Raw genomic sequence first — 27,283 nt, 5'->3', positions numbered from 1 at the left:
TCCTCGTCTCCAGCTGGACAAGAGACCAAAATGAAAACAACCCAAAAGACAAAGGTGATTTGAACCCCTAATGCCGGAAAGAAGCAGGACAAAATGGTGGTGGACCCTGTTTGAGAAAAGGCCTCTGAACTTTGGCATTGAACATCCAGCACCAAAGAGACCTCATCCACATTGTCAATGGCCTGAATACAATAGACTCCACTCCAAAGGTCTATCCTCTATAGAAGTTAAAATACCTGAAGCTCACCAAGGCCCTAGACTGTCAGCATCCCAACTCCTTAAGGCTGCCCACAGCATCGGCCAGAGACAAAGAGGCAGAAGAAACAGAGGCTGTGAATTCACATTGACAAGCAAGCTGCTGCCGAAGGGAATGTCCCTAGAGGGACCACTTGCTCTTTGATGGGGTCAATATTGTCACTACTTTGTGGAGAGCAAGCTCAGCTGGCGTTGGTTGCCCACTGTGCAACCTCATAAAGCACCGGGTTGTTTCCCTGCCTGCTGTGTCACAAGATAGGGGTCCACTATTGCATCCTCCAAGGCCTGGGTAGGGCAGCTGGTGCAGAGGGACACATGCAGCACCATTGCCTCACACAGGTGAATGCAGAAGGCAAACGTGTCTCTGGTTAAGCTGGTGAAGCAATCAGGACCAACAACAATCAGGGGAGATAATGTACTGGGTCCAGAAATCGGTGGGTGGCACTGTCAACCTTAAAAAGGCAAAGGCCAAAAACTTACAAGCAAAATGGGTAGCAGGCATCATGTATATCGACGGCTTTTCTATGTATGTATATAATAAAACATGATTCTTCAGTAAAAACCTACCATCCAGGAATCTGTGTTGAGTATATAAAAATACGACTATGAGCTTAAAACATTTCATATTTAAGTGTGTGGGCTTAGACATGTGTATGTATGTGTCTGTATATATACCTCCAAGACAATTATATGTATATGTGGAGTACCTTTGTGCATATATATATAATCTCTAGTAGACAATTCTCCATTACTGGGTACACTGTTTATTCCAGAAGACCAAAGATCCTCTGTTCTATCTGCCATTGGGCATATGACATCTCATACATCTTCAACTTCACCAATTGCTCTACCAGTATTTAAACAAACAGCATTAATTTGAATGAATAAACAGGATATCGAAAACCTAAAAGCCATTGTCCCTTTGGTTTCATAATTGAACACAGAATTAACTTAGAGTCATTTTGACCCCAATTAAGGATTTTTTTTCTGAAGGATTTAGCCAACAATATGAGTTATTGCAGAGGAAATCAGAACAACAAAACCAACCTTGGTGCTATGAAGGTATAGCCGGATTCTTCAAAATTGTCTGGCTTCAGGGTTTCTGAATCTGAAAATGTAATGATATAAGATAAGATTAACAATATAGAGCATATAATTCAATGGTGTAGAACAACATGAAGGAATTGTAAAGAGTCCCGACTACGAAAACTTTAAACAGACTGTTTACATCTTAGACTTAAAACGAATTAACTGTTAAGATTCTCGATATAATTCTCTCTTACTACTCCCAGAATAATGAGGCCATAGCATGGGTAAGCTTCACTAGACAATTATAGCAGTAATTACATACAAAATGCTATTTATGGTTTTCTATTTACTAATTCTAATAGACTTAAGTATCTTAAGATATTATATACACAGTACAGCAAGTATATTATTTAAAACATCGGTAAAGTTTATTAACATTGTGATTAAATACTCTGAATTCATTCATGCATTTGGTGAAGCAGTAAGAATCTCTATACTAGGTATGAATTAGTGGGTGGGAAGATGTAAAAAGAAACATGGTATTAAGCCTAAAAAGGTATAACCAACTTGAGTGTGACAGTGTGCCTGAGCAAACACAGGCACACCCACCCTGTTTTGTTGCTAAGCTTTGGGTAGTCATGGAGGAAATTCTAGCCAATATGAAGCACAGAGGATAATAACCAATAGGAGTGAAAATATTAGTGAAAATGCTGTGTACTAAACAGAGAAATTGAGCAACAAGAAAATACTTGCCCTTCATTTTTCCCTTTTTTGCTGTAAATCCATCAGAAAGAGAAAGCAGGGAAACAAAAAAAAAAGAGGGTAAAGTAAAGGGGTCACAAGCAATATTTTATTCAATGACTGTGAATAAAAATATTGTGCATAGATCAAAGGTCCATTTATGTACAGCTGTAGTTTGGGGAGAAAAACACACATATTTGAACTGGGGACGTTATGTTCGGTCAACTTTACTCTTGTTCCCTCTCTGTACTGTGGTTATTTCAAGGGTCTGTTTTTGCAAAGTGCCTGATGCGGGTGCAGTGACAATGATGCCAGCTCTGCAAAGAAGCACTTACCGATGAGCAGACTCACTAAGTATCCCAACCTTTACCACACAAAAACACTAGCTCATGCAGGATTGCTGGTGGTTAAAAGACCATCATACCTATCGAGCGAAAGCGCAAATGTAGACTTTAATCTTCCACAATACAGAAGTGTCTACCGCTGCTGCAAACCGCAAAAAGACAGGCTGAGAATAGATGGGAACTAGCAAAAGATATATATGTATATATATATATATTTTTTTTTCCTGAATCCTAATAGAAAAAAATTTAGGTTGCCAGTAACCATTGAGTGGCGAACAAAGGATATGATGGTCATTTTGTTTAACAGAATCTAGCCATCAAAAACAAAATAAAACTTAAAAAAATGACTTGAAATAGGCATTGATGTTATTTACTCCACATTCCAAAGGATGCATAAAAGTGAATTTATCTGAGTTACTGAGACATTAATTTGGATTATAAAAAGAAAGCTAACTGCCAAGCACAATATTATTCTGGCCAAATGCAACAAAAAAAAGGAAAGAAAATAAAAGAAAAGAAAAAGAAAGAAAAGGAAAGAAAAGGAGAAGCTTGGCTAGCACAGTGCCATAAGCAGAGACCATGATGGTATTAGGATGTGAAACGTCTCACACCAGCTCACAGACCCTTAAAATGACAGGCACAGAGGACACAGCGCTGCAATGATTCTCTGAGCACATAGCAAGGCAGGAAGGGAGGTGGGACTGCCAGTGAGCCTGGAGGACCTGCTCATATTCTATCCACGTAGAATATTCTTGTTCCTTGCATGTTTGGAATGGGTTAGAATCATTGCTGTGTATTTCACAATAATACCTACTAAGATGTATAAGCCTTGGGCATTCCAAAGTCTAGATGTAAACATCTACACTAGGCGATAACGAGTAGATCCTGAAGTTGCTTTCACAGTACTTACATCTGGCCTGAGTTATTGTCTCTTCTATTTTGGCTTTTATATAGTAAAAACTGTAGGTTGGCAATACCAAGGCCAAACTGCAATAGAAACAAGAGAAGCATAAACACAAACAAACAGAAATGAAACATAACTTAAAAAAAAAGACATCAAGTTCATGGGAAAATCCAAGGATCTTCCTCATGCGAAGGAGAGGACATGTTACTATGACAAGAAAATGCATTCAACAAATAGAATTCTTAATCTCTATCTTGCTAAACAGTGGCAGCCTGCTCTCTACAGGGCAGGGAGTTAAAAGGCAAAGAAGTAATAAGCTACCTAATGTAGCCATAAAATAGCTGACGATGAATGCCTTGGATCCTTGATGTATTTCCAGATAGTTTAATTATGTACTCCAGATTGTGACCCAAAAGAAAGGAAAATAGGGTTTAAATTTAAACAAAGTAAATATCATACCAGTTGGATACACCCTCTTTATTGTACATAATGTTGAATGCTTTGAAACCAAACACAATAAAAATTAAAAATGAAAGACTAACCATTGCTACTACTTCACAATGCACAAAGATATCAGAAATTCACACTTTGGAGGGATTCCACACCCACGGTTTTGAAGCTCTGGTCCTGTGGCAAGATCCCTAGTGTGTGCACATGGACGAGCTCTGACCCTTTATAGAGACTGCTTGATTCATTCCCTCTCATTTGTACAACTCACTGCACAACTGGTTTACTCTGGGTATGCCACACGAGTAAGCACAATTACTAAAGAGGAAGGATTTCTTGAGTTTAGTAGTTTTTAGGAGTCTGGAGGCTTACGTAGTCTTATGGTGGATGTTCTAGCCAAAGAACAGTTCTACTGTACACTTAGGCCCACTTCAGAATGTTTTAGTCACAAAGAATGCGAGGCAAGCATTGCTTGAACGATGGTTCACAAGAAGCTGCCCGGGGGTAACCTTACTTTTTTTTTTTTTTACAACTTTCTAATTCATAGAATACCCGATGAATGTATTAGTGCTTTGAATTAAGATTAGGCAGTAGTCAGAAGTAAACTTCTTTTCTTCCTTCAGCTAATATAAACATGTAAGACAAAGAAATGATTGCTTATCTACATTTGCCAAAGCAAACGACCTGCGACCTTGGATGTATAAGGAATCCAGTGATTCTCGGATGTAAGAAATGGGTGTATTTCTAAAATGCTCAGTGAAAGCATACACAGAGTGTTAACATGGTTAACATGCTGCTTATCATCACTCCCAATATTAGTGAAACACCAGAAATATCCTCCTTTCTAGGAATTTGAATATTGTAAAGGACTCGTAGATTCTTTAAGTCATCCTACTCCACCTCCCATAACCAGATATGGGAACAGAAATCCAAAGTATTATTTCATTGCATGTTATTAACAGATAATATATAATGAAACAAAATAAAAAATTATCTTCTTACGAATAGAAAATGTTAAGATCCCCTTGTACAAATATTCAAATGTTAAGATCCCCTTGTACAAATGTTCAAATGCAAGGGTTTGCTTTCTAAAATTTAATTTTGCAATAAAGATGGAAAAAATTAGTGTGTGCTTGTCACCCTTAGCTTCCAAAGCTTCCTCCACCATAAGTAATTCATAGGTTTTGCTTATGAGAGAAGGTCAGAGAAATAAAATGTTCTAGTCCATCGCCTTAACCACTCGGCCACGACTACAGAACATGAAATAAAATGAATAAATAAAATGAATAAAATGAATGTAGAGTTAATGAACATTTCTACATTCATTTTATAGGTAACTTCAAGGGGAGGCAGGGATTAAAATTAAAATAAGCAATGCAATCATTCTGAAAGCAAGATGACCTTTCATGATTCACTTGCCATTAATAAAAGAACAGAATTACTGAGTATTTGAAAACTGCCTCCTACAAATTTCTCTCAAGGGGAATTAAGGCATTTTTATTGCTCCTTCAACATTTATCACCATCAAAATCTTCTAATTTAAACTGATAACACCATATCCTACAACTGCTACAGTGACTCTCTATAAGCTTGAGTTACATGTTATGCTCCACCAAAAGTGGTGTAGCAACCCATGGGGTTACCAATGAAAGCTTTAAAATTGGCACATTAACTACGTGATGTGTTGGCCTTCAAGACTGATGTTATTACTCATAGTCACTTATCATTCTGTAGAAAAATAGCTGTATCTATTTCCAAGTCAATCCAACAGTTGTTTTTTCCACATATTGCAGATAAGATCTCTATCAACATTCCAAGGCAATGATGCTTTCCTATGCAAGAACTGCTTGATCTCACAGTATGAGCCCAATAGGACAAGGCTTCTTGATTCTTCTCAGAGATTAGAGTTTAATAAAGTAAGTGACACTGGATGGATGATAAAGCCCAGGTAGTAATTTTGTGAGTCCCATAAACCTAGTTAACTGAATTAAATGGACTATAGCACAGTTTTCAACTCAAATCATTTATTCGCATCATAGTCAATCTCTTTAGAAAATAGTACATTCCAGTAAAATAAGTCATTATTTATATTTTAAAATGTGTTACCTAAGTTGGATTAAAGTTTAAGAAAACAGAAACCCCTGTGTCTGAAAGTGGTATTTCACTCATTCAATCAAATCATACATTTTCAGGCAGAGAATGGTATTTGTTAGCTATTTGAGAATTATCTGACCAGACATTAGGGTTCATGTGTAGAGACTTAGTAATGGACCATGTGAGGAAAGCATACAAGCAACGTGAGGAAGCCTTGGCTTCTTCCTAGCACAGCGTGGTGACAAAAGCAGTAAGATGAGAGCAGACAGGCTGTGGTAGAAGTGGGTGGAATCAATACCATCCGTAAGAGATCTACTGTAACGTTTTGTAAGCAGAGTGACACTGAACTTGAAGAAGAACATCACTCACACTATGCACTGCTCCTGCGTGTGTAAAGCAAAGAGGCTGAGTGAAGAAACCATCTGTGAGACAATCACAGACTCATATCTGCTTCTGAACATTGTGAGCCACAGTGTGACTGGCCTGGCAAGACTGGCCCATTTATGTAGTGGAGGCATGAACAACCTGGAACCACTTTCTGATAGTGTATACAGCTGACTCTCCAAGATCAGATCCACGTGTGGCACTAATTTTGGATCAATAGCCTATGAATAAGCAGATCATAGGCCCAAGGTTAGAACCTACCGCTACTATTATGTTAAATGCATGAGGGACTAAACCAACTATTTACTAGTGACTTATCATTATACCCATAGATTAATGCATCTCTCAACTCTAATCAGAGATATCTCTATTTGCATTAGATGGTGATTGGCACAGAGACCTAAAACTGACTGAGATGTAGAGAATCAGATAGCGGAATGTCCAGCAGTAAATGGGACATCTATATGACATCTTAAGGCCTAGAGAGATCATTGCAGTAGAGCAAGAAGTAATAAGAGCAGGGCTGGTGGATGACTGCAAGAAGTGTTTTCTAGGTACAGCAGCACCTGTGTACTTAGAGTGGTTACACAGCGTGGACAAGAGCTGTGTAAGCTCAATCCAGAGCAAATCCCAGCATGGTGAAGGGAGGTGAGCACAAAACCTCAGGCTTAGTTAAGAGTTATTTGATAGTGATTGCTGGAAAAAGTAAGGGTAAGTCTTCGAAGGAGGGAGACCTGAGTAAGACTAACACACTTCAGTGGAAGCTCATACATCCAAGAATAAACAGGCAGCAGACATTGGACTTGATAGGATTATTGTTTGAAAGAGGCAGGGACATATCTGAGAGGAGTTGTGGGGTGGTGAATGCAATTAAAACATCCTTAAGGAACGAAAAACAATAACAAGATCCCCAAAATTAAGGTGACCACAAAGGTAGCTTTGCAACTGAAATAAAAGCAACTTTCATTGCTGACTCGTGGCCATGTTTAAAAAGATTGTGTCTATGTTTTGCTTATTGGAGCGACAAAGGCAGGAGCCATATTCCCATACATTGCAACCAATACTTATTTTTATTTATTTGTTTTTTTTCATTTTGAGACATGGTTTCTCTGTGTAGGCTGGATTGTCCCAGAACTAGCTATGTAGACCAATCTGGACTTGAACTCACAGAAAATTGCTTGCCTCAAACTCATGAGTGCTGGGATTAAAGGCATGCACCACCAATACCCAGCAATGCTTTGTTTTATAATGATACCATTTCTTAATAGCCAGAACTTCCCAGTGTCCTGTACCTTCTTTTATAGGTTTGTTCAAAAATTGAAAGATGGTAATAATCATTTGTTCAAAAATTGAAAGATGGTAATAATCAAAATAAATGATGAAAACCACTACTTGTAAATACTCATGAACATCATGCAAATGCAAAGAAATGCCTGGAAGAAAGTTAGATATTACAATCTACTAGTTGCATAAAAATGAATAAAATGATAAAACTGGTACTTCTGGTATGTTTCAGTGTCCTAAAATATAACTAAGACAAACAGAGAAGGACTTGGATGTAATATATCAAGACATTAACATTGTGTTTTCTTCTTCTACATTCTATTTGTCATCCCAAGAACAAAAGGAAACAGGTTCCTATAACAACAACATTGTAGCTTTCAGACATCTCTGGCACTCAAGGCTCCCCCAAGGGATAATGTGTAGCAAGTTTATGAAATGAGGAGTTGCAAAACAAAGACAACAACAACAACAACAACAATGAAAAGATATAGCTGAGTCTGAGTCCGACACAACAAATTAATTAGGATTCCTATTGATTGGTGATAAATGCATAGTCAAAGGCCACATGAAAAAATTATGTCAGAAATTTTGGGGTATAGTTTTTCTGAATTTGACAAGGTGAAACAGATTGCAAGTTTGTTCAAGTTAAAAATTACTTCTTCACATCGAGACTCTTCAGTTTTATAATCATCTAGAAAGTACCTACTATGTGTCTCTGTGTTATAAGCATGGGAGTCAGAGACAAATAGAGGAGCACCCATCTCTGTCCTCTTAGAACTCAGGGAAAGCAGAGTTAAATGCCTTTCTCTAAGCTTCATGTATACCTCTGTGTGTGTGTGTGTGTGTGTGTGTGTGTGTGTGTGTGTGTGTGTGTGTGTTTGTGTGTAAACCCAAATGAGTTTTGGGTGAACTAGCTGGTGATAATACAGTATTTAAAACAGATATGAAAATATCCTTCTAAAGAGTAAAGAAAGACATGAAGTAGATGAGGAATCTACAGGAGGCTCAATCTTGGGAAGCAATCCTAATTTAAAGTGACCAGGGTCAAAGACCTTGAAACAGAAAGCTATTAACGTCTTTGAGGAGAAGTAAGACTTGACCAGAGGGTGTCAATTAAGGATTTGAACAGTAAATTCCGAATCTAGTATTGAAGGAGACCAGTAGGATTAGAACTGATACCTGATACACTTTGATTGTTATATTGAATGAGATGCCATATTATTAGGGCTTTTGAGTGGAGTTGCAATGAACAATTAAACTCAAGTGTATTCTGTGTTGAAGTCAAAACTAACTATCAAAGATGGAGCAGCACATTTAAGCGTCTGTGTATTTTGCTGAGAGTTTTCCCTGACCACAGCATTTTTCCACAGAACAGAAGAAAATAGAATCTCACCCGAGAGAAAATGCACAGGGAATCGGTTTGAGAAGAAAAAAAAGAAGTCATGAAAAGACATATAAGCATTCTAAATTTGTTGGGCTGTTGAGGCCTCCAGGCCCTGATAAAGGCTGCCTACTAAGTTATCAACACTTCACTGCTATCATGTCTGGTGAAGTGTGGTGTTGGAAATGATTTGGAGAATGTAAAGCTTTGGTACACAAAATGTACAAGCTGCAAAAGATGACTATGAAGTCAGTGTCTAAGTAGGAAATGATGATCTCATCAGGAGAAATGGAAAGTCATCTCTCTTAATACTACATAAGTGTGGCCTATGGACCTTGTCTGTTTGCCAGTTGCCAATTATTTGCCCATGAATAAGTATATCTAGATATATATATATATATATATATATATATATATAGAAATAGAAACTGAGGCTTAGCTTTTAAAAAACAACTTGACAGACTAATTCTGTAGAATACAATGATAAAAAATTGACTTTTTGTGTATTTTAAGATTTATTTTTACCAAATACATCCCGTTTTACTTTACCCACATTGATAGGTCTTAAATAGTGGCCACAGAATATGGATCTCTGTGAATGTGGAGAGCGAAAGTAAGTCTGTATTGGAAGAATGAGGAGAGACTGTTAAATTAAGGAAGGTTGGATGGTAGGTGTGGCTTGATGACATGAAATTCAAAAGTGCAAATTTCCAAGAAGAGATGTTAAGAGGCAAGACAAAACTGTGGTGACACTTTGTTTGTGCTTTACCAAATAAAGATTACCTGAAGATCAGAGTTCAGAACTAGCCACTAGTTGTCCATAGAGGTCAGGTTGTGGGGGCACACATCTTTAATCCCAGCACTTGGGAGACAGAGGCAGGCAGATCTCTGTGAGTTCAAGGCCACCCTGGGCTACACAACATCAATCCAGTATAAAGGAGAAACAGAGACTGGTGGTGATGGCTCAAATCTTTAATCCCAGATCCCAGTTCTTTGGAGTCAGAGGCCTTCAACCCCAGCACTAAGAAGGTGGAGACAGGAAAGGATATGGCTGGGCAAAGAAAGGAATATAAGATGGGAGAAGACAAGAGCTCAGTCTTAAGATTTCTAGAGACAGGATAGTCCATTCAGTCTGAGGATTCATAGGGAAAGGATCACCCATTCAATCTGAGGATTCAGTAGAGGTAAGGGCTAGTGGCTGGTTGCTCTGCTTCTCTGATATTTCAGCATTAATCGCTATATTTGACTCCAGGTTTTTATTATTAAGACCAATTAGAATTCAAGCTACATAAAACATTTTACTATTTCAAGGATGTGGAACATAGGACCAAAGAGAAAGCAGGAAGCCCTGAGATTTAAGAGAAGAGAAGAGCTAGGTGTGGTGGCATACAAAGTGAGTTCCAGGACATCCAGGGCTACACAGAGAAATCCTGACTGAAACATGAGAGAGAGAGAGAGAGAGAGAGAGAGAGAGAGAGAGAGAGAGAGAGAGAGAGAGAGAGAGAAGTGTACTGGTCACTGAGTTTGAAGAAAGGAGGGATCATTCAAAAGATTATTGAATAGGGGGCTTTGTATGGTCCAATTTATAGAAAACGAGAGGGATCCAGACATCACTGAACCATTCAGTGAGGCTAAGGTTATTTTATATCACATATAATGATGAGAAAAACACACTATTAATTTTTAGCTAAAGTACAACATTAATGAAAATAACTGGGCTAAATGGAAATAAAAGAGAATGTCAACAGAAGTCATACCTATAAATTATGGCTATTACATCAATCTTTATTACTATTGTCATTAAGTAAAGTTATTATTTCTTAATACTATGTTGCTAACTACTTTCCACATTTTACATGATGAAACTCAGACTCTAATTCATTTTTGTGCTGGCAGGATTAATTTTTCTATTGAACTTCCACTGAAAATAATGAACTAAAATTAAGATTTCATACTAGACTATTGAATATTGGCCACCAAATATTAGAAAAAAGTTTATTGAATGAACAGTCCTTTATACAAGACAATTGTAAATGTAGTTAAGTACCTGTAATCTGTGCCATTGACAGGTGTCCATGTGTATGTTCGATTTCCTTTGTCAATATATCTCTAGAAAGAAAGTTAAACATGGTCATTATAGTCCCCATTCATATGAATCTATATAAAGTAAAAAATATAATGTCCACTTGGAAATCTGTGGTCATTTAACATCCTTTTTATTCATAAGTGAAATGACATATTTCTATTAACACATTTAAAACTTTTGATGTGTGTACTTGTCAAATAAAAGATTGGACCAGAACAAATACTCAAACGATACAGGTTAGAGACTTATAAGCATAAAAGGTTAGTATTTGGTAACAGAATACTTTCTTCAAACCTCTGAAAGATTTAATTAAAAGCACATTTAATGATAAAACAGGACTACAGAATATTAGACAAGGTTCAAATATCAACCATAGTAGAGTACGTTTAAGAATGAGAGCTGATATGAGGAGGAAAATACATCAGCATTTCTACATCTAAAAGTACAGTTACCATCTCACAGATCCCTTTCCTGGAACTATCATGCTGCTATAAGACTGAAGGTTCGAAAAACATCTATATTCACTATGCGAAGTGCAGAGTTAAACAAATAGTTCATGGATGTACAATACCTTCTGTGTCAAGAACAATAGTAAATGCACACTCATTCTTTCTTCTACTAAGTATATTAATTGCACACATGTAGCTTTTAATTTCTTTCTTAATTTCTTACTTATTCCACATATTTGCTTTATTAAAGAACAACTGTATTCCTGATAGAGATTACTATGAAAAAAATCTCTGCAAATCAATTTTAAACCGGTGTTGTCCAATATATTGAGTAAAGCCCATGTGAAGGGATGCTGTGTGGGAAACAGTTCACATGCTTGGAAATAAAACGAATCTGCCATCCAGTGTTGACACGTGTTAATATTTGACTTTCCTATCTCATAGGTGTGAAAAATGGTACAAAGAAAAGTTAAATGATTTCTTATAAGAAATAATGGGTTTTGCCACCCTAGAGCCTTCATCCAGTGGCTCATGGAAGCAGATGCAGACACCCACAGCTAAACACTGAACTGAACTCCTGGAATCCAGTTGCAGACAGGGAGGAGTGATGAGCAAAGGGGTCAAGACCAGGTGGGTGAAACCCACTGAAATAGCTGACCTGAACAAGGGGGAGCTCATGGACCCCAGATTGATGGCTGAGAGGCCAGCATGGGACTGATTCAGACCTCCTGAATATGGGTGTCAGTTAGGAGACCTCTGCAATCTAAGGGGCCTTGGGTACTAGATCAGTATTTGTCCCTGGCATCCGAATGGACTTTGGGAGCCCATCTCACATGAAGGAGGGCCTAGGACCTGCCCCGGATGATATGACAGACTTTGAAGCTCCCCCATGAAGGGCCTCACCCTCATTTGAGACTGGAGTGGGGTTTGGGTGGGTGGGGGGTTGGTAGAGGGCAGGGGAGGAGGGGAGGGAGAGGGAGTTGGGATTGAAATGTGAAGCAAGCTTGTTTCTAATTTAAATTAAAGAAAAATAAAAAACAAAATGGGCTTCATCATTATCTGATTTCTGTCCAAGGACTTCTGATAGTATGAGGGAACCTAAACTAAAAGCACTTTAATTTAAAGGTTATTACCACAACTTAAATATGCCTGCCAAACTTTGCACAAAGCAAGCACAGATTGAATGTTCTCAATGATATCATCATAATATGAATTTTTCTTTGATCCTATTATATTGTGTTTTATCAATATTGCTCAGAAGCCTGTTTGTTTTCTAATGGGGGACACAAAGGCAGTAGACCCAGCTGGGAGGGGAGGTGGTGAGCGAGGAGGAGGAGTGGAGGGGGGAGAAGCAGCCAGAACCAGGATACATCACCATGCAGGAAGAATTATTTCAATAAAGGAAAACGAGGTGATGAAAAACTAAGAATAATGCATACATAGTTTTGATATTTTAATTTTTTTATTTAATTTAAATTAGAGAAATGCTTGTTTCACATGTCAATCCCAGCTCCCTCTCCCTTGCTTCCTCTCCTGCCCTCCCTTCAAGCCTCCTCCAAACCCTCCTCCAATCCCCACTCCACTCTCCAAGGAGGGTGAGGCCCTTCATGGAAGATCTCAAAAGTCTGTCATATGATCTGGGGCAGGGCCTAGGCTCTCCCCCAAATGCCCAGGAGGAGACAGCATCCCTCCACGTGGAATGGGCTCCCAAAGTCCATCTGGATGATAGGGCTAAATGCTGATGTATTGCATGAGGCCCCAAAGGATGCTGAGGCCTCTTCACTGACACCCACGTTCAGGCGGTCTGGATCAGTCCCATGCTGGCCTCTCAGCTATCAGTCTGGGACAGTTTTGATATTTTTATAAACCTGATAATATCAAAAAGTTAGGTTCCTTCAAAGAAAATAAGAGGGTTTCTTGAAATATATACACAGATCAAAAGAGAGTAGCCGTATTGTAATAGGTGATATGCACACGTGTACCTTTAAGAGAAAAACTAGAATTTCTAAGACAGACAGATGTAGTTCAAAGACTGGATGGACAGTGAGTTTGGGAGAGGGAAAACAGCAGTGTGCAAATGAGTTGCAAGCTGCAGGAAGAATGTGACGGTCAGAGTTCTTGAAACAGCATGGAGGAGCTGGCCGATCTGTGAAATACTTTACACCCTTGCTTTAGGGAGCAAAGAGTCAAGACCACGGCTCCAGTGAAGCCACTGGAGTTGATATTTCAATAGAAATGAAAAATGTAATACCTCCCTTTCCGTTCTGGTAAGAGCCACTTATATCAAAATAAGAAATAATGTATGCTATTAAAATATTTAGATCATATGTTTATTTTAGGGTAAGAGCCGCCAAGAAATTAGGGAGAAATGATGTTCTTAAAACACACAGAATTAATAAAAAGAAAAACAGGCACACACAGAACAAAGGATTAACTCTGAATAACTTTAGAAACCCTTTTTAGGTTTTCAAAATTATTCTGAACAGCCGAGTAGTGGTGGCACAGACCTTTAATGCCAGCACTTGGGAGGCAGAGGCAGGTGGATCTTTGTGAGTTCGAGACCAGCCTGGTCTACAAGAGCTAGTTCCAGGACAGCCTCCAAAGCCACAGAGAAACCCTGTCTCAAAAAAGAAAAAAAACACAGAATTTTGGGTAAAGAGAACAAGTTGTATGTGAAAGCTGCAATGAAACTTAGAGGCACAAAACTTCCTAGTCCTATGTAATTTTGAACATTCAAGCGTGTGAATGCCTGTTTTTATTTCACAAATGACTGATAATGGATAGAAGACTATCTTCACATACAAAAATTACTTACACTCACACCTGAAGCAATATGAACTTATTATATATACCAGTATATGATGAGGGGTAGCTGTGTTATCATGTGACTTGTATAGACCAGCAGTTCTCAACCTGTGAGTCATGACCCCCACAGGGGCACTTATCAGATATCCTGCATATCAGATATTTACATTGTTGTTCATAATAGTAGTAAAATCAAAGTTATGAAGTAGTGTTGAAATAATTTTATGGTTGGATGTCACCACAACTGTATTAAAGGGTTGCAGCATTAGGAAGGCTGGGAACCACAGGTATAGAAGGTTTAAGAAGGAAAACTAGCAAAACCACATAGAACACAATCTCTAGAACAACTGTGTAAACAAATAATACAATATAACAAATACTACAATATTACCTTAATTCAAATATTACCTCATCCCTGGCCCGAAGAGATCTATTTTTATAATAAACCATGTAGACACAAAGTGTAATTTTAAGAATATAGCTTTTACAAGTTTTTATTTGTGAGTGGGTGCATGTGTCTCTGTGTGAGTGTACATAATCATGTGGGAACCTGTCTGCAGAGTTCAAAAGAGGCCGCCAACACTGTTGGAACAGGAGTGCAGGAAGCACTGAGCCTGCCAACAGGGTGGCTGGGACCTGAACTCCAGACCTCACAGCCGTTTCTCCAGTGAATTAATACAGCTTTTTAAAGTAAGAACTGCTCAGGAGAGATGCCCCTGTTCCATAAATAAATGCAGAAAGGCACGACACACCACCAGCACCGCTATTCTGAATGCATGCTTTCACTCACGAACAAGGCTTCATTAATTCTTACCTCATCTTGAGATTTGACCAGAGTTCTGAATGTTTTTTCTCCACTTTCTCCATCTATCATTTTATTTCGAATCTAGGAGAAAATGAAGCAGTTGCTTTATTCCAGGAAACAAGCTGACCCACTGAAGGTTACAAAAACCATCATTTTCAAGGCTTTTCCTCTTTTCGCAGAAATTGAATGAGAAGAGCAAAGCAGTTGCACCATTACATGAGATTATTTGGGATTTTTATGCTGCGCTTTGTAATCATTTTGCATGACTGTGCAATAAGAAAAACATGCTTACTGAATTTTTCATTAATTGGTCAGTAAACTTTGAAACACAGCAGCAAAGGAGACACAATTCTCTTACAGGCTTCTGGAATTCCAGGCGGAAGAGATTCCCAAGAAGCAAAAATGCATGTATATTCCCAGAATTAACACGTAATGTGAAATATTCCAAATTTTTACCCCACTTAAACAACCAGTTCCTGCCTAGACAGGATTTAGGACTGTCCTTCATAGTTTGTTATTGTTGTTTGTTTGTTAATTTTCCAGGCCAGACCTTACTCTGCAACCCTGGGACTCACAGAACAGGCTGAATTCAAACTTGCAGCACCCTTATGCCTTTGTTTCCAGAGTACTGGGATTACAGGGCCCTGCATGGGGCTTGCCCCTTGTGATTTACTCTGTATTTGTCACATGTAGCAGTTGTGAAGAATGACATAGTAAGAGGTCGGGAGTCATAGAGACTTATTAGGATTTCATATTACAGTTCAGCCCTCATACAGCTTACAAACTGTAAGAGGCAAGCAGAACAATAACCAAACTTTACTGAGCACCAGGCCTTTCGCTCGGCTTTCCCTCATTTGTCACGTCACTCAGTCACTGCACATCGAGGGTGGCAGATTTGGAGACTAAGTGGGTGCAGCGTGGTGACTCGGTGGGACTGACACCTGGGGCCTGAGTCTCCCTGCCATCACTGTAACGTTAGGATACCAAACGCTTTCAAGAAATCACCTAAAACATGCCAGGACTCACTATGCCGAGTACCGTGAATGTGACAATTTCTATTCCTTCTACTAGACAGCTATCTTTCCTACTGCGAAACACCCTGGCAGAAGAAGGGGCAGGTCACTTTGCTATTGATGTAAAACAGTAATATGCTAAGCGTCTTCAGATGAATATGGCCGCTGCTTTGCACACATGGCTCTGCATGTGTTTGGGTGGCTGGAACACTGCCAACTTCTCTCTCAACTGCACAGCATATCTGTCTCTATGAATTTTATTAAAATTACTGTTATTTGTGTTCATTTAAAACAACTCTCCCTTAACCGGGCAGTGGTGGTGCACACCTTTAATCCCAGCACTTGGGAGGCAGAGGCAGGTGGACCTCTGTGAGTTCAAGACCAGTCTGGTCTATAAGAGCCAGTTCCAGGGCAGCCTCCAAAAAGCCACAGAGAAAGCCTGTCTTGGAAAACCAAATCAATCAATCAATCAATCAATAAATCAAATAACTCTCCTTTTGGAGTTCCCAAGGCAATGAAAACACAATTAAGGCCACACCTAACCTGAAATATCCATTCTTTGCCAGTATGAATTATTTGCCCACGATGTACACTATTTTAGCGCACACCAGTATGAGTTAGGCGATGGCCTAACATGAACCACTCCGCAAAAGTTATTTTTGGGATGGGGACGCCATGCTCAGGCCACATGGCCGCCTGGCTTAGTCCTACTGTGCGCACTCACCTCCACTTTAATGTCGTTCTCTAACTCTGCGTCAAGGAAGTCCAGTGTGACTGGCTCCTGCGATTTGGGGTTCTACACAGAGGACAGTAATGAAGAACATGAGACACCAGACGACATCTCTGTGCACAGAATAGCTTGACGAACATTCAGTAGGAATCAATCCTGTAAGAGTTACTTACCTTCTTTCAGAGCTGGGCATTGAGTCTTAAGCACAATGGACAATGGCCATCAGTTGCCAACTGAAGGCTGAAGGGGCTAGAAACAGCTTGTGGATTCACTAAACACTATTTTGCACTTTCCCATCTACTTCCTTTTCTTGTGGTATATAAGGGAACTCACCATGGAACACAACAGAGTGCTTATCTGTACCTCAGTTGATGCTATTAGCCTGTTAAATTTACCTCATTTTGGGGTGAATTTAATTTCTCAAACATTATCATTTGATGGATATTAAATGACCATTTAGTGGATATACAAAATGCACCTCTGTCCTTACAATTCTTGCTATATCATATAACATGTCATATTATAGTTCCAAAATTTAGCAGAAAAAATTTCACCCAAATAAAGATTTAAAAATAATTGGAGCTTTTAGAAACTAGACATTAAAGTGTTTATTAAAAAGTATCATCCAAATATGGCCAAAATTAGATACTAGTAATCAATGCAGCCTATGCTGGTTACTTGCAAGTATCACAGAAATTTTACCATGAACTTATAAAAGACAACCATGTTGCTACTGTTTCAAACACCATGCTAAAGGGATATGCCTCCTAACATACTAGTAGCAGACAAAAATCTGTCCATTTAGTATATCTTGTTTAGATGAAGAATAACACAGTATAGTACACATAGGATATATTTATTTTATAATCATGCAAAATGCCTTATTTCATGGAATATTTATATTTAAAAAAAATCAGAATTTCAGATTATCATGGTGTTTGATGAATGAGAATTCCTCAAGTAACAATTTTCAAAATACTCTCCCTGTGTTTCTTGTAGGGGTGAGGGAGCAGGGGACTGAGTTCAGGGCCTCATGTTAGCTCAGCAAGTACTCCACCCGAGGCACTGTTCCCAACCAGTGCCTTTTATGATTGAGAAAGTATTCATTGCTTAAGAAGTCTCTATAATCAAAGTTTCTATAATATTGAGAGAAAGTATTGGGTTTTCCAGCACAATACACCAAGAGCAAATAGTCCTTTGAAATGTAGATTTAACATGGGAATAAAGTCAATACTGAGAATTTTTGTGAAGCCCACGAAACTTGCAACTTCCCTAACCAAAAGATACAACAAATGTTCCTCAAACACGACTGTGTAAATAATCAAATTAAGATAAAAACCCAATGCAAAACAAACTCAAGACAATCAAATGGTAAAATGCAAACAGAAGTAGGAATATTTCTCTTACATGCAATGGATAATGCATAGCATGACCGGCCCCAAACAGCATGCAGGGAGGAGCCATTATCAGGAGGAATTGGCAATATGCAGATCATGTCCCAATCCAACATAAAAGACAGAGAAGAAAATGAAATCATAAAGAAATTGTCAATGCATCACTTGTATTTGTAAATGGCAATCCAGCAGAGCATTGGTTTAAAGATCCATCACTTCTATAAGAACTAGAAAATTGAAAAAAAATACAGTCTTCTAATAAGAAAACAGCAACATATGCTGAAGAAATCTATTTAGTCTTGTGGTCTCTGAAAACCCACGCAAAGAAAAATTAAGTATCTAGTATTCTCGTCAGCATGAATTTCAGCTAGCATAACTGTTAAGGGTAGTATGTGATGCTAACAGAATCTAAATTTGTAACAATTATAAGGAAATATTAATATAGTACCTCAAGAGTTCAAAAATATTCCCCCAGCTAAAAAGTCTTATGTGGTTGCTGGTTTGCCATTTTGGGTTTGCATAGAATAAAATTAATCATTATTAAAGTTACATATTTTAATGAATAATATTTACATGCAATACTTGGTGTTGTGGTAAAAATAAAATTCACCGAAATTCACCTGGTAGCAAAAACTATAATTCAAAGTATTATAAAAGTAACATGCAAACAGAAAAACAAAATAGTTTCCTAGCTGAGAAATGCATACACATCATTGTGGCTTCTACAGGGACCAAAAAGGACCTAAGACTTTCAAGATGCAGCAACACAACACTAGATTACCAGAGAGGTCTAGTTCTGTGAGAGAACTAAAGCTTCCCTAGTCCAAATCATTCTACTTTTGACAGATGGAGATGCTTACGGATGCTCTGGAGCCTAAGTTCAATGAGAACTTCCAAGGGTGGGACATGGCATCGATACACATGTTTAATTTCTCAAGGCGAGTGCAGAATGAAAACTGATGTAACTCCCTGCTTGACAGATGAAAACACCGGTGCATTGCCCAAAGCTAAAGAGTTGACTGCCAATAGGAACAGATTACAACTCAGTCCCACTGTCCATACTTAAAGATCACTTAACACCATGCTGACCCTCCAGTAACACACTACCATGTGCTTTAAAGGAAGTGATAGGCTTACACACAAATCTACAATGATGTCAAATTGTCTCTAACATTTTGGATCTCTCTGAATAAGTGATAGAAATAGCCTTTTATGCCGCATGTCTTCTGCCTACATGTATCTGTAACCAGTGTGTGTATGAGGATTATGCGAGCACGGTACCCACACTGGGGCATTGGGGCCACTGGAACTGGAATGACTAATGGCTGTGAGCCACCATGTGGTGCTGGGTATTACATTCCCGTCCTCTAGAATAACAGCCAGTGCTCTGAACCACTGTGACATCTCTCCAGCACCCAAAGCCCCACTTTCAGTAATTAAAAACAAAGCAAAGCAACTGGGCAAAAATTTTACATTTATGGAAATTACAACATAGCAATCATGACTTGACTTGCACTTAAAATCAATTTCACAAGCAAACAGTTAGGAAAACAGGGGTATGGCATTAATTTCACCAAATTTAATGACAAATTTCTTCAGGAGCCATTTCATTCTGATTATTCTGATTAACGATATTATTAGGTCAATGTCCTTAGCCATCTACCAGCCATTGCACACCGTTGACCGTAATTAGCACGCTTTGCTCACTGAGGGAAGCTCGCTTTCACCTCATGCTCGGGGAAACCCGGTGGCAGGAGAGGCGCTGCACTTACAAGCTCTGAGACTAGAAGCCTGAGCCCAACCTGATTTAGCAGATTTGAAAGCACGGCTTTCTACCTCATTCGCAGTTACCTGAACGTTGGGTCTCCTTTTTCTTAAATTAATTGTCGGTATGCCTACACCAATAGGCTGAAGCAATAGAGAAATGATAGTTCATTATCCTACATATCAGCGCAATAAGAATTCTATGCTGCAGTCAGTTTTAGTCAGTCCTTCCTTGACAAGAAACAGAACAAATGATGTATTCACAACTCAAAATATTTGTATCATAGAGTCCATGACAACAGAACAAAACAAGACACCAACAAAACCCAAAAATGTTAATGGTAGTAAGAATCAATTTTTTAAAAAGAAATTGTTCATCTCTCTCCTGGATTTTCCTTAAAAATATAAAAATTAGACAGTGGGAGGGATAAATTTTCTTGGTTGAAACAAAAATTGATTTTAAAATAAAAATTGTTGAAATGTACATGACACAAATGTATAAAATAAAATATTGGAAATGCCCCTGCAAATTCTTCTGCAACAGGTCTGCCCTGGCAACTGAGTTGTAGAAGAAGACTGTGTCTTTTAGAGGTAACTAGGTTTGGAGACAACATCTTACAAAGGGATTAGAGCACTTACGTAAGGGAAGCAAAGAGACCCCTCTGCCCCTTGGCCCCTCTGTCATTGTGGTTAGAGGGAAAAGCATCTCTCACGGAGGAACACAAACTGATCCACTCATGCCTGAGTCCTGCACTCCTTACCACAATAAAAAATGCATAAAGTAAGTTTTATTGTTTAGAAGCATACCAGTCTTTGCTTTAAATTTTTTTCCATAGCAGTCTGAATAGACTGTAATAAATATAATAGGGTATTATGAGACCATGAACATTTGAAATCTGACCCTGTGTTATCTGAAGAAATTAAATCGGTGGTATCTATTAATAAACTAGAGGAGAACTCAACCATAATACTGGATTTATTTTGAATATTGATTTCTAAGACATGAATTATATACAATTTTCTATGTAATCGACATTTATTAGAATTTATCAAAATAACAAATCTAATGACTTAAGATGGTTCCTGTAATGGGAGAAATACAAAACTATGGTGGAAAAATCAGGATAGCTTATTGACTATTTGTTAAAATGTGGTCATGGAATGACATATTTTGAAAAACAATGTCAATTTCATAGAGAAAAATGCACAAAAGATTTGTGAGTAGTTACTGATGTTTTGGACTACCCCTGAAATAGCCATCTATAAATTACAAAATTATACGGAAATATTTTGTAATAATTCCATAGTACCAGGAAAAATCATATGACACTGGGCTAGTAACCTTGCATGTAACATTATTACCTTGGTAAATAATAATGGACACTAGAGATAGAACATACTTTCTTTCAAACCCAGGGATGGGTTGCTGATGAAAGAATTCAGGTTAACTTTGACTGTTACAGACCTCTGTTACTATAGTGGCCTTTTCTACTTGTCATTCGTTCTCTGGAGCAATTCTCTCTAGACCCTTAAAGTTGCAAGTGAGTTGTGTGAAAATGAGATTCGGGAGGTGATAATGACTGTCCGAGAGAAGAATAGTAGTTAAGCTAACTTGTAAGAGAAGATGAAGGACGCTTTCAGATTTTCATATGTTGTCATCAGCGGCTTTGCCCTCTCTTGATGGAAACACAGAGCACTGTTCTTTTGACGGTAGTGTTACAAAGAGAATTTCAAGCTACAATCCCATTATTGTTAGTTAGTAATTATACCAGACTATACCAGACATTAGTGATTATAAACAAATTATATACATACCTTTGGCTGAAGATTTGGATGCAACAAGACATAGCCATTAGGGTCGATTGCAAAATAGTAGCCATTGGGGCACAGCTGGAAAATAGTAAAACAACTTAGAGATTCCTAAGTCACAATTAGAAATTTACATTAAACATTTTAATAGTTATTCAATACAAGTCTTGTAGCACAGAATAAATAAAACATAGTGTCTTCATATTTTAAAAATAACTGTTTTACCTTAACCTCTTGCTAGATCAGCCACATGTACCTTGCTCTCAAGTGCTTTATGGACAAACTATATTGGTACATGGTTTTGAAATAGGAAGTGTAGTCAAAGAACAAATTGCATCTTACTGTGAAACGTGGTGTCAGCCTCTTTATATCTTCCAGAGACACATCAACGCCCATCACGCCAAGAATCAACTGGTTCTAAATGAAGACGGTGGAGTTAGTGCATCTTATAGCAGACACTGTTTCAACACAAAGGTGTGTTTACCCTTTTATTATAGTAATGAATGACTTCCACATTAGTGTAAGTGCAACACACACACACACACACATGTACACACGGTACGTTGGTGTCAATTTACAAGGACTGTCAGCTTCATCCCAATTACTTAACATAGATGAAATGTTAATGACTAAGCCTAAGCCATAAGAGGCATGAAAGTTGTATTAAAGAAAATAGTTGGGTTCATAACTATGGTCTGTTGCTATGAACAAACCCTAGACTGAATAAAACCAGTACATGGGAAACAATCTGATGGGATAGGCCATGCTAAGAATTTTAAAACATGAGAAGGAAGGCCATAGAGGATTACAGTGTTACAAATTGCAACAATTACATTTATGTCAATGGCCATAAAAGTGAGAACGAATGCTTCGTAGAACCCCAATTGCTAAAATGAGGCACTTCACTGAAATTTATAAAAGTTAAGCAACAATGCTGCCAGGCATTGGTGGCCCACGCCTTTAATCCCAGCACTCGGAAGGCAGAGGCAGGTGGATCTCTGTGAGTTCGAGGCCAGCCTGGTCTACAGAGGGAGTTCCAGGACAGCCTCCAAAACAATACGGAGAAACCCTGTCTCAACAAAACCAAAAAAGAAAAAAAATGTTAAGCAACAATGCTTGAGTGCAACAAACCTCATTGGATTACAAACCAGAAACTAATATTCCTTTAATTCATCAATACCACCTGCATTATAAGCCTTTATTATTAAAAATAATTTCTATAGTGTTACATTCATTCTTAACTATGCAATTCTATTTTAAAGTCAAAAGTGTTCAATGAATAAAAATATAAAATATATAAACTACATTCAATAATCAGTTACAACTTTCAAGTAGAGCTCCTTGTTGTATTGATAGTACCAGAGCTATAGAAATTGAGTATTTTTATGAAACCAGTTTTCCATTGTTTTGTGAAAAGCAGAAAGCAAGAAACTAATTAGATCATTAGGCTAATATAAAACAGCCCTTCCCTGAGAATTCAAAAGCAAGGATTCAATAAACATTTTTCTGCATCTGCTTCAAGGAGAACCATGGATTTGGCTTTCCTGATTTCCTCCTGAATTCTTTGGATATCTCAAGCACATTTAAAAAGTGGACTCGTGGATACTATTGTCCACTTATCGTGTCATTACTTGTGTCTGACTTTGTGACTTTCTCATGACGTCACAGGTAGATGAAGTGAAGCTGAGTCCTGACTCCAGGCTCAGAAGGATTTGACCCTCACTTCCCTTTTCCCTGGTGGCTATCATAGGACAGCTGTTGCCAGTGACCTCTAGCCTCACAAGACAATTGCATCTTATGGATCTCCTTGTAGAACTATCTTATCCACACGCAGCTTCAACGTCATAGTTTATCACGTATTGTGATTAGTTTTATCAATTAACTTTTAACCTTCAAGTTTGTCTTGTTTTCCGATTGACCAGTGACATTGAAGACCGGCAGAGTTCCAGTAATGACAAGTCCCAGCTCCTAAAAATAGATGGAGAGAAAAGGCCAATGAAAGCAGCATTTTGAACTTTGTCCTACTGGATTAGCCTTTGAAATTGGAAACTTCGCTTTGCAATTATAGTGTTAAGAGTCACAAAAACTTAACAACTAATTTTGACTGCCTTTAAAGAGAACTTAAAAAAAATCAATGAAATTTTCTCAGAAGTAATAAGTATTTATTAAGCAGTTTTAGAATATCTAATAATTATTGTGAATAAAATAAAACTAACTTACACAAATATAACTGTAACATCTCAGTAACTCTGTTCACATCTAAATTTCTTACACAACAATCCACTTACTATCAGGTACCTCCGTAAGAGGACTTGAAATAGAACTTAGATTTGCTGAAAGCTATTTTCTGTAGCTTCTTTCACAATTTTAAGCCCTAAATCAAAGGTGCTATGCTGTATCACAAATGTCCCCAATGAATATTATTTTAAGCAACTAGACTCCAACGTGTATTCTTTGTTCCAGGCACTCTGCACACTTTCCAAGGAATGGAATGAAAAAATGAAGGGTCCTGCTTCCTGGAACGTGACACTTATCTTAAACATAGCAACGCTTCCTATCTCTCTTTATATATAAAGAGCCTAGCTCCATCTTTCAAATGAAACAGTCTCTCCAGGACACTGCCCTAGTCCTGTTCCTCTCCTGTCTCCAGGGCCTCTAAAGGTGATCCGGTGTTGGTATGATTATGTCTTCAATTAACTCAGTGCTCTTAATTTAATAATGTACACTTTCTGCGGTTTCACCTTCTGCATGAATTATAAAACCATGACCCGTACTTACACGCAGCAAAAATGTCTTCATTTTTTAACTACTCCCTGCTCTAACCCCAATTATATGACATCTGTCTTTTAAAGTGCCACAGCTCTTTGAATTCTTCAGGCCACAGTAGTCATCAAGCTTGTTCTTGGAATGGTATATGTGTTCTGATTTGACTGATTTGACTAAGAGCATGCTGAAGCCCCTGCATGAGGTCATTCTAAATGGTGGGCCACTTACTTTTAAACCAGTATGCAGAACGCTCTCCGTGTCTCTGACCACCTAACTACACATTCCACTTTTTTTTTTAACATCTTGTTTCAGCTTGTAAGGCAGAACATTTACAATCAGCATTTCCTCCAAATGTTGTTTGTGTTATCACTGAGAACCTCGCCAGCAAGGCAGACACTCTGGTTACTGAACTTCTGGTCATAGGAAATTGAGCAGGACCTAACTATCGACTCTCAGAATGTGCAATCCTGTGATTGATTTGAACAACCGAACATCTTGGTCATGGCTGAACATGACCATGTGACCTTAAGTAAATAAGCAATGTCAAGAAAGAACATCCAGCAGTCATTTTCTGTGGCTTGAGGTAAGCAAGCTTCCCTTTATCTCTCTTAGCATGCGAGACTGCTACTAATAGTTCCTACTCTTCCTCTAACTTCCTGTATGTGTTTATTTTGTAAGTACCAAGTGATAAGTCATTCTAACGGGCTATGTTTTGCCCTTCGGGTTCATCATTGCACTTAGAGAAGTAGCAAAGGCATTTCACTAGACTCCAAGTAGAGAAAAGGGCATTACTGAATCAGCATTTACTTTCAGCTTTGCTTTTAGACTGTCTAGTGTATTACTTTGGTAAATGACTAAAAAGCCCTTAAATTCACATTTGGCATAGGAAACAGTCTTAAGTATTGTTAAGTTTTAATAACTTGTGTCATAAAGAAAAAATAAACTAAAGCAGGATTTCTCAGCTTATCTCATATTCACAAATTGGGCTGGCTAATTTTTGTGCTGTGTGGGAAACAGGGATGTATTATAGGATGTTTATCACCAAGCCAAGGTATTATCTGTTACATGCCAGTGGGAGTTGTCTGCACCACTTGAGAAAAATGTCTTCATGCACGTTCAAGTGACATAGATAAGGAAAAATAACTCATAGTTGAAAATTAGTGCTTAAATGGGATACAATGCTTGTAAGATGACAGTTGGGTTATGAAGAACCTGATACAGCCAATTTGGTCACCTCAATGTGACATTGCCATGAGAATGTCTAAGTCTGAACTTAGAGCCAGACATTCTACATGAAGATGTGATTATGTCCACCCTGATTCAAATATGTTGTCAGAGTTCTGTGGGTCTAACTAAAAGTACTTTTGAGCTCGTATAAGTCCAGGTTCAATTTTGGAGTGTATTGTACATGTAGTTAACAATGGACATCCACTTTAAAAAGATGTGTTTCAAAGTGTTTGTTCAAAATACAGAGTACTTGGTTACTGATCACATGACATTCAGCATTATTTTCTCATATTAAAATATCAAAAAGTTACTGAAATCCCCATATATTCGACATTCTACATTGGAAAAGCAGTATTTTTAATAGATCAAGAATAACATAACTTTACATGTACAACTTTATATTAATGCAAATCTAAGATTTTCTAAAAAGTTTCTAAACCCTAGCTGAGAAGCTTCAAAGGAATGAATTCTGGAAAGGATTCGGTGAAGAGGAACAGGGAACTGTCACCAGAGAGAAGGAAAGTAGCCTGGGTGCTGCAATGTGACAGCGTTTGGTTCCGATCAGAGCCTCTTACCAGTGCATCCAAATACACGTTTGTCCACTGCACCTGCTTCGCTTTGTCTCCTGCTAAAACCATTGGTCTTCCAAGAACATCTAGATACTCCTATTTATACAGCAGAAACATTGTCAAACATCAACAGAACAAACAAGTCAAAGATACTATGTTTAAAAATAACCTTCAAATGAAAAGTTTAAAATTGAAACTACCTAAGGAACCAAATTATTAAGAGTATGTATGTTCTACTTGGGGCATTCTTAATTTTTTATCTAGCTTATTCCTTAAATTATATTTTTATATTCATTGGATCAATAACACTTATTTATAGAACATATCTTCCCCAGCTCTTTTTTTTCTAGTACCAATCAGAACATTGGTCCTCAAATTACAGCCAATGATAAGTGAAATATATTCACTATAAATTGCTTCATGTTGATCTTTAAGGCTCCATGACTTATGTGTGAAATTGCACAAATTTGAAATGATAAAGTGACCACATACTTGCTTTCACATAACAGATTGTTTGGATGAAATTCAAAACTTCATTTAAACATGTCAAGAAAAATAACTGAAATATGTACCCAATCCAGACACCAGACTTAATTCACTGCTGTTTCTTCTCAACATTCAGAGTGTTCAGTGCACATTGAATGCTAACCTCTATTTATGTTAAATTTTAGCACCTATTTTGCACATTATTGTTGGTGTTTCAAATTGAGCAGTGATCTTTAAATTGTAATTTATGAACATTTCAAAATGAAAAATACTTAAATTAAAATTGCTTAATTCTGTAAAATGTTATGTAAATGGTATGCCCCCCACAAATGAATGGTGTTAAAAGGTCATCTTATTGTGGTTTTATTTAAATAAATAGACCTACAGGAATGTGTACAGAAAACTCAAGTCCTATGTAAGGCTTATACTACTCACCCAGAATAATTACTGTTTAGTGTTCTAGATTGCTGAGAAAGTCATGTGACTTAGAACTGAATAAAAATTTCATATTATTAAT

The 27,283-nt window shown here is 37.8% G+C and overlaps 1 protein-coding gene across 6 annotated transcripts in view; it reads right to left on the bottom strand.

Moving 5' to 3' along the window:
- Positions 1–27,283, bottom strand: part of Cacna2d1 (calcium voltage-gated channel auxiliary subunit alpha2delta 1) — a 410,041-nt gene that overhangs the window by 35,635 nt on the left and 347,123 nt on the right. Inside the window, exons 15-25 of one of the 6 annotated variants that reach the window (XM_040735177.1) lie at positions 26,287–26,376; positions 23,609–23,686; positions 22,061–22,135; positions 21,725–21,799; positions 19,997–20,053; positions 16,746–16,817; positions 15,018–15,089; positions 10,911–10,972; positions 3,280–3,356; positions 2,038–2,058; positions 1,303–1,363 (exon numbers count right to left, since the gene is read on the bottom strand). In XM_040735177.1, coding sequence (XP_040591111.1) covers positions 1,303–1,363; positions 2,038–2,058; positions 3,280–3,356; positions 10,911–10,972; positions 15,018–15,089; positions 16,746–16,817; positions 19,997–20,053; positions 21,725–21,799; positions 22,061–22,135; positions 23,609–23,686; positions 26,287–26,376 — 740 coding nt within the window. The remainder of the gene's footprint in view (positions 1–1,302; positions 1,364–2,037; positions 2,059–3,279; positions 3,357–10,910; positions 10,973–15,017; positions 15,090–16,745; positions 16,818–19,996; positions 20,054–21,724; positions 21,800–22,060; positions 22,136–23,608; positions 23,687–26,286; positions 26,377–27,283) is intronic. The other 5 variants (XM_040735179.1, XM_040735180.1, XM_040735178.1 and 2 more) reach the window with 5 other exon arrangements.

Source organism: Mesocricetus auratus, unplaced genomic scaffold, assembly GCF_017639785.1.
Source record: "Mesocricetus auratus isolate SY011 unplaced genomic scaffold, BCM_Maur_2.0 Super-Scaffold_100043, whole genome shotgun sequence".
Lineage (NCBI taxonomy): Eukaryota > Metazoa > Chordata > Mammalia > Rodentia > Cricetidae > Mesocricetus > Mesocricetus auratus.
Note: the sequence above shows the minus strand (reverse complement) of the source record. Positions and strands in the feature narration are given on the sequence as shown.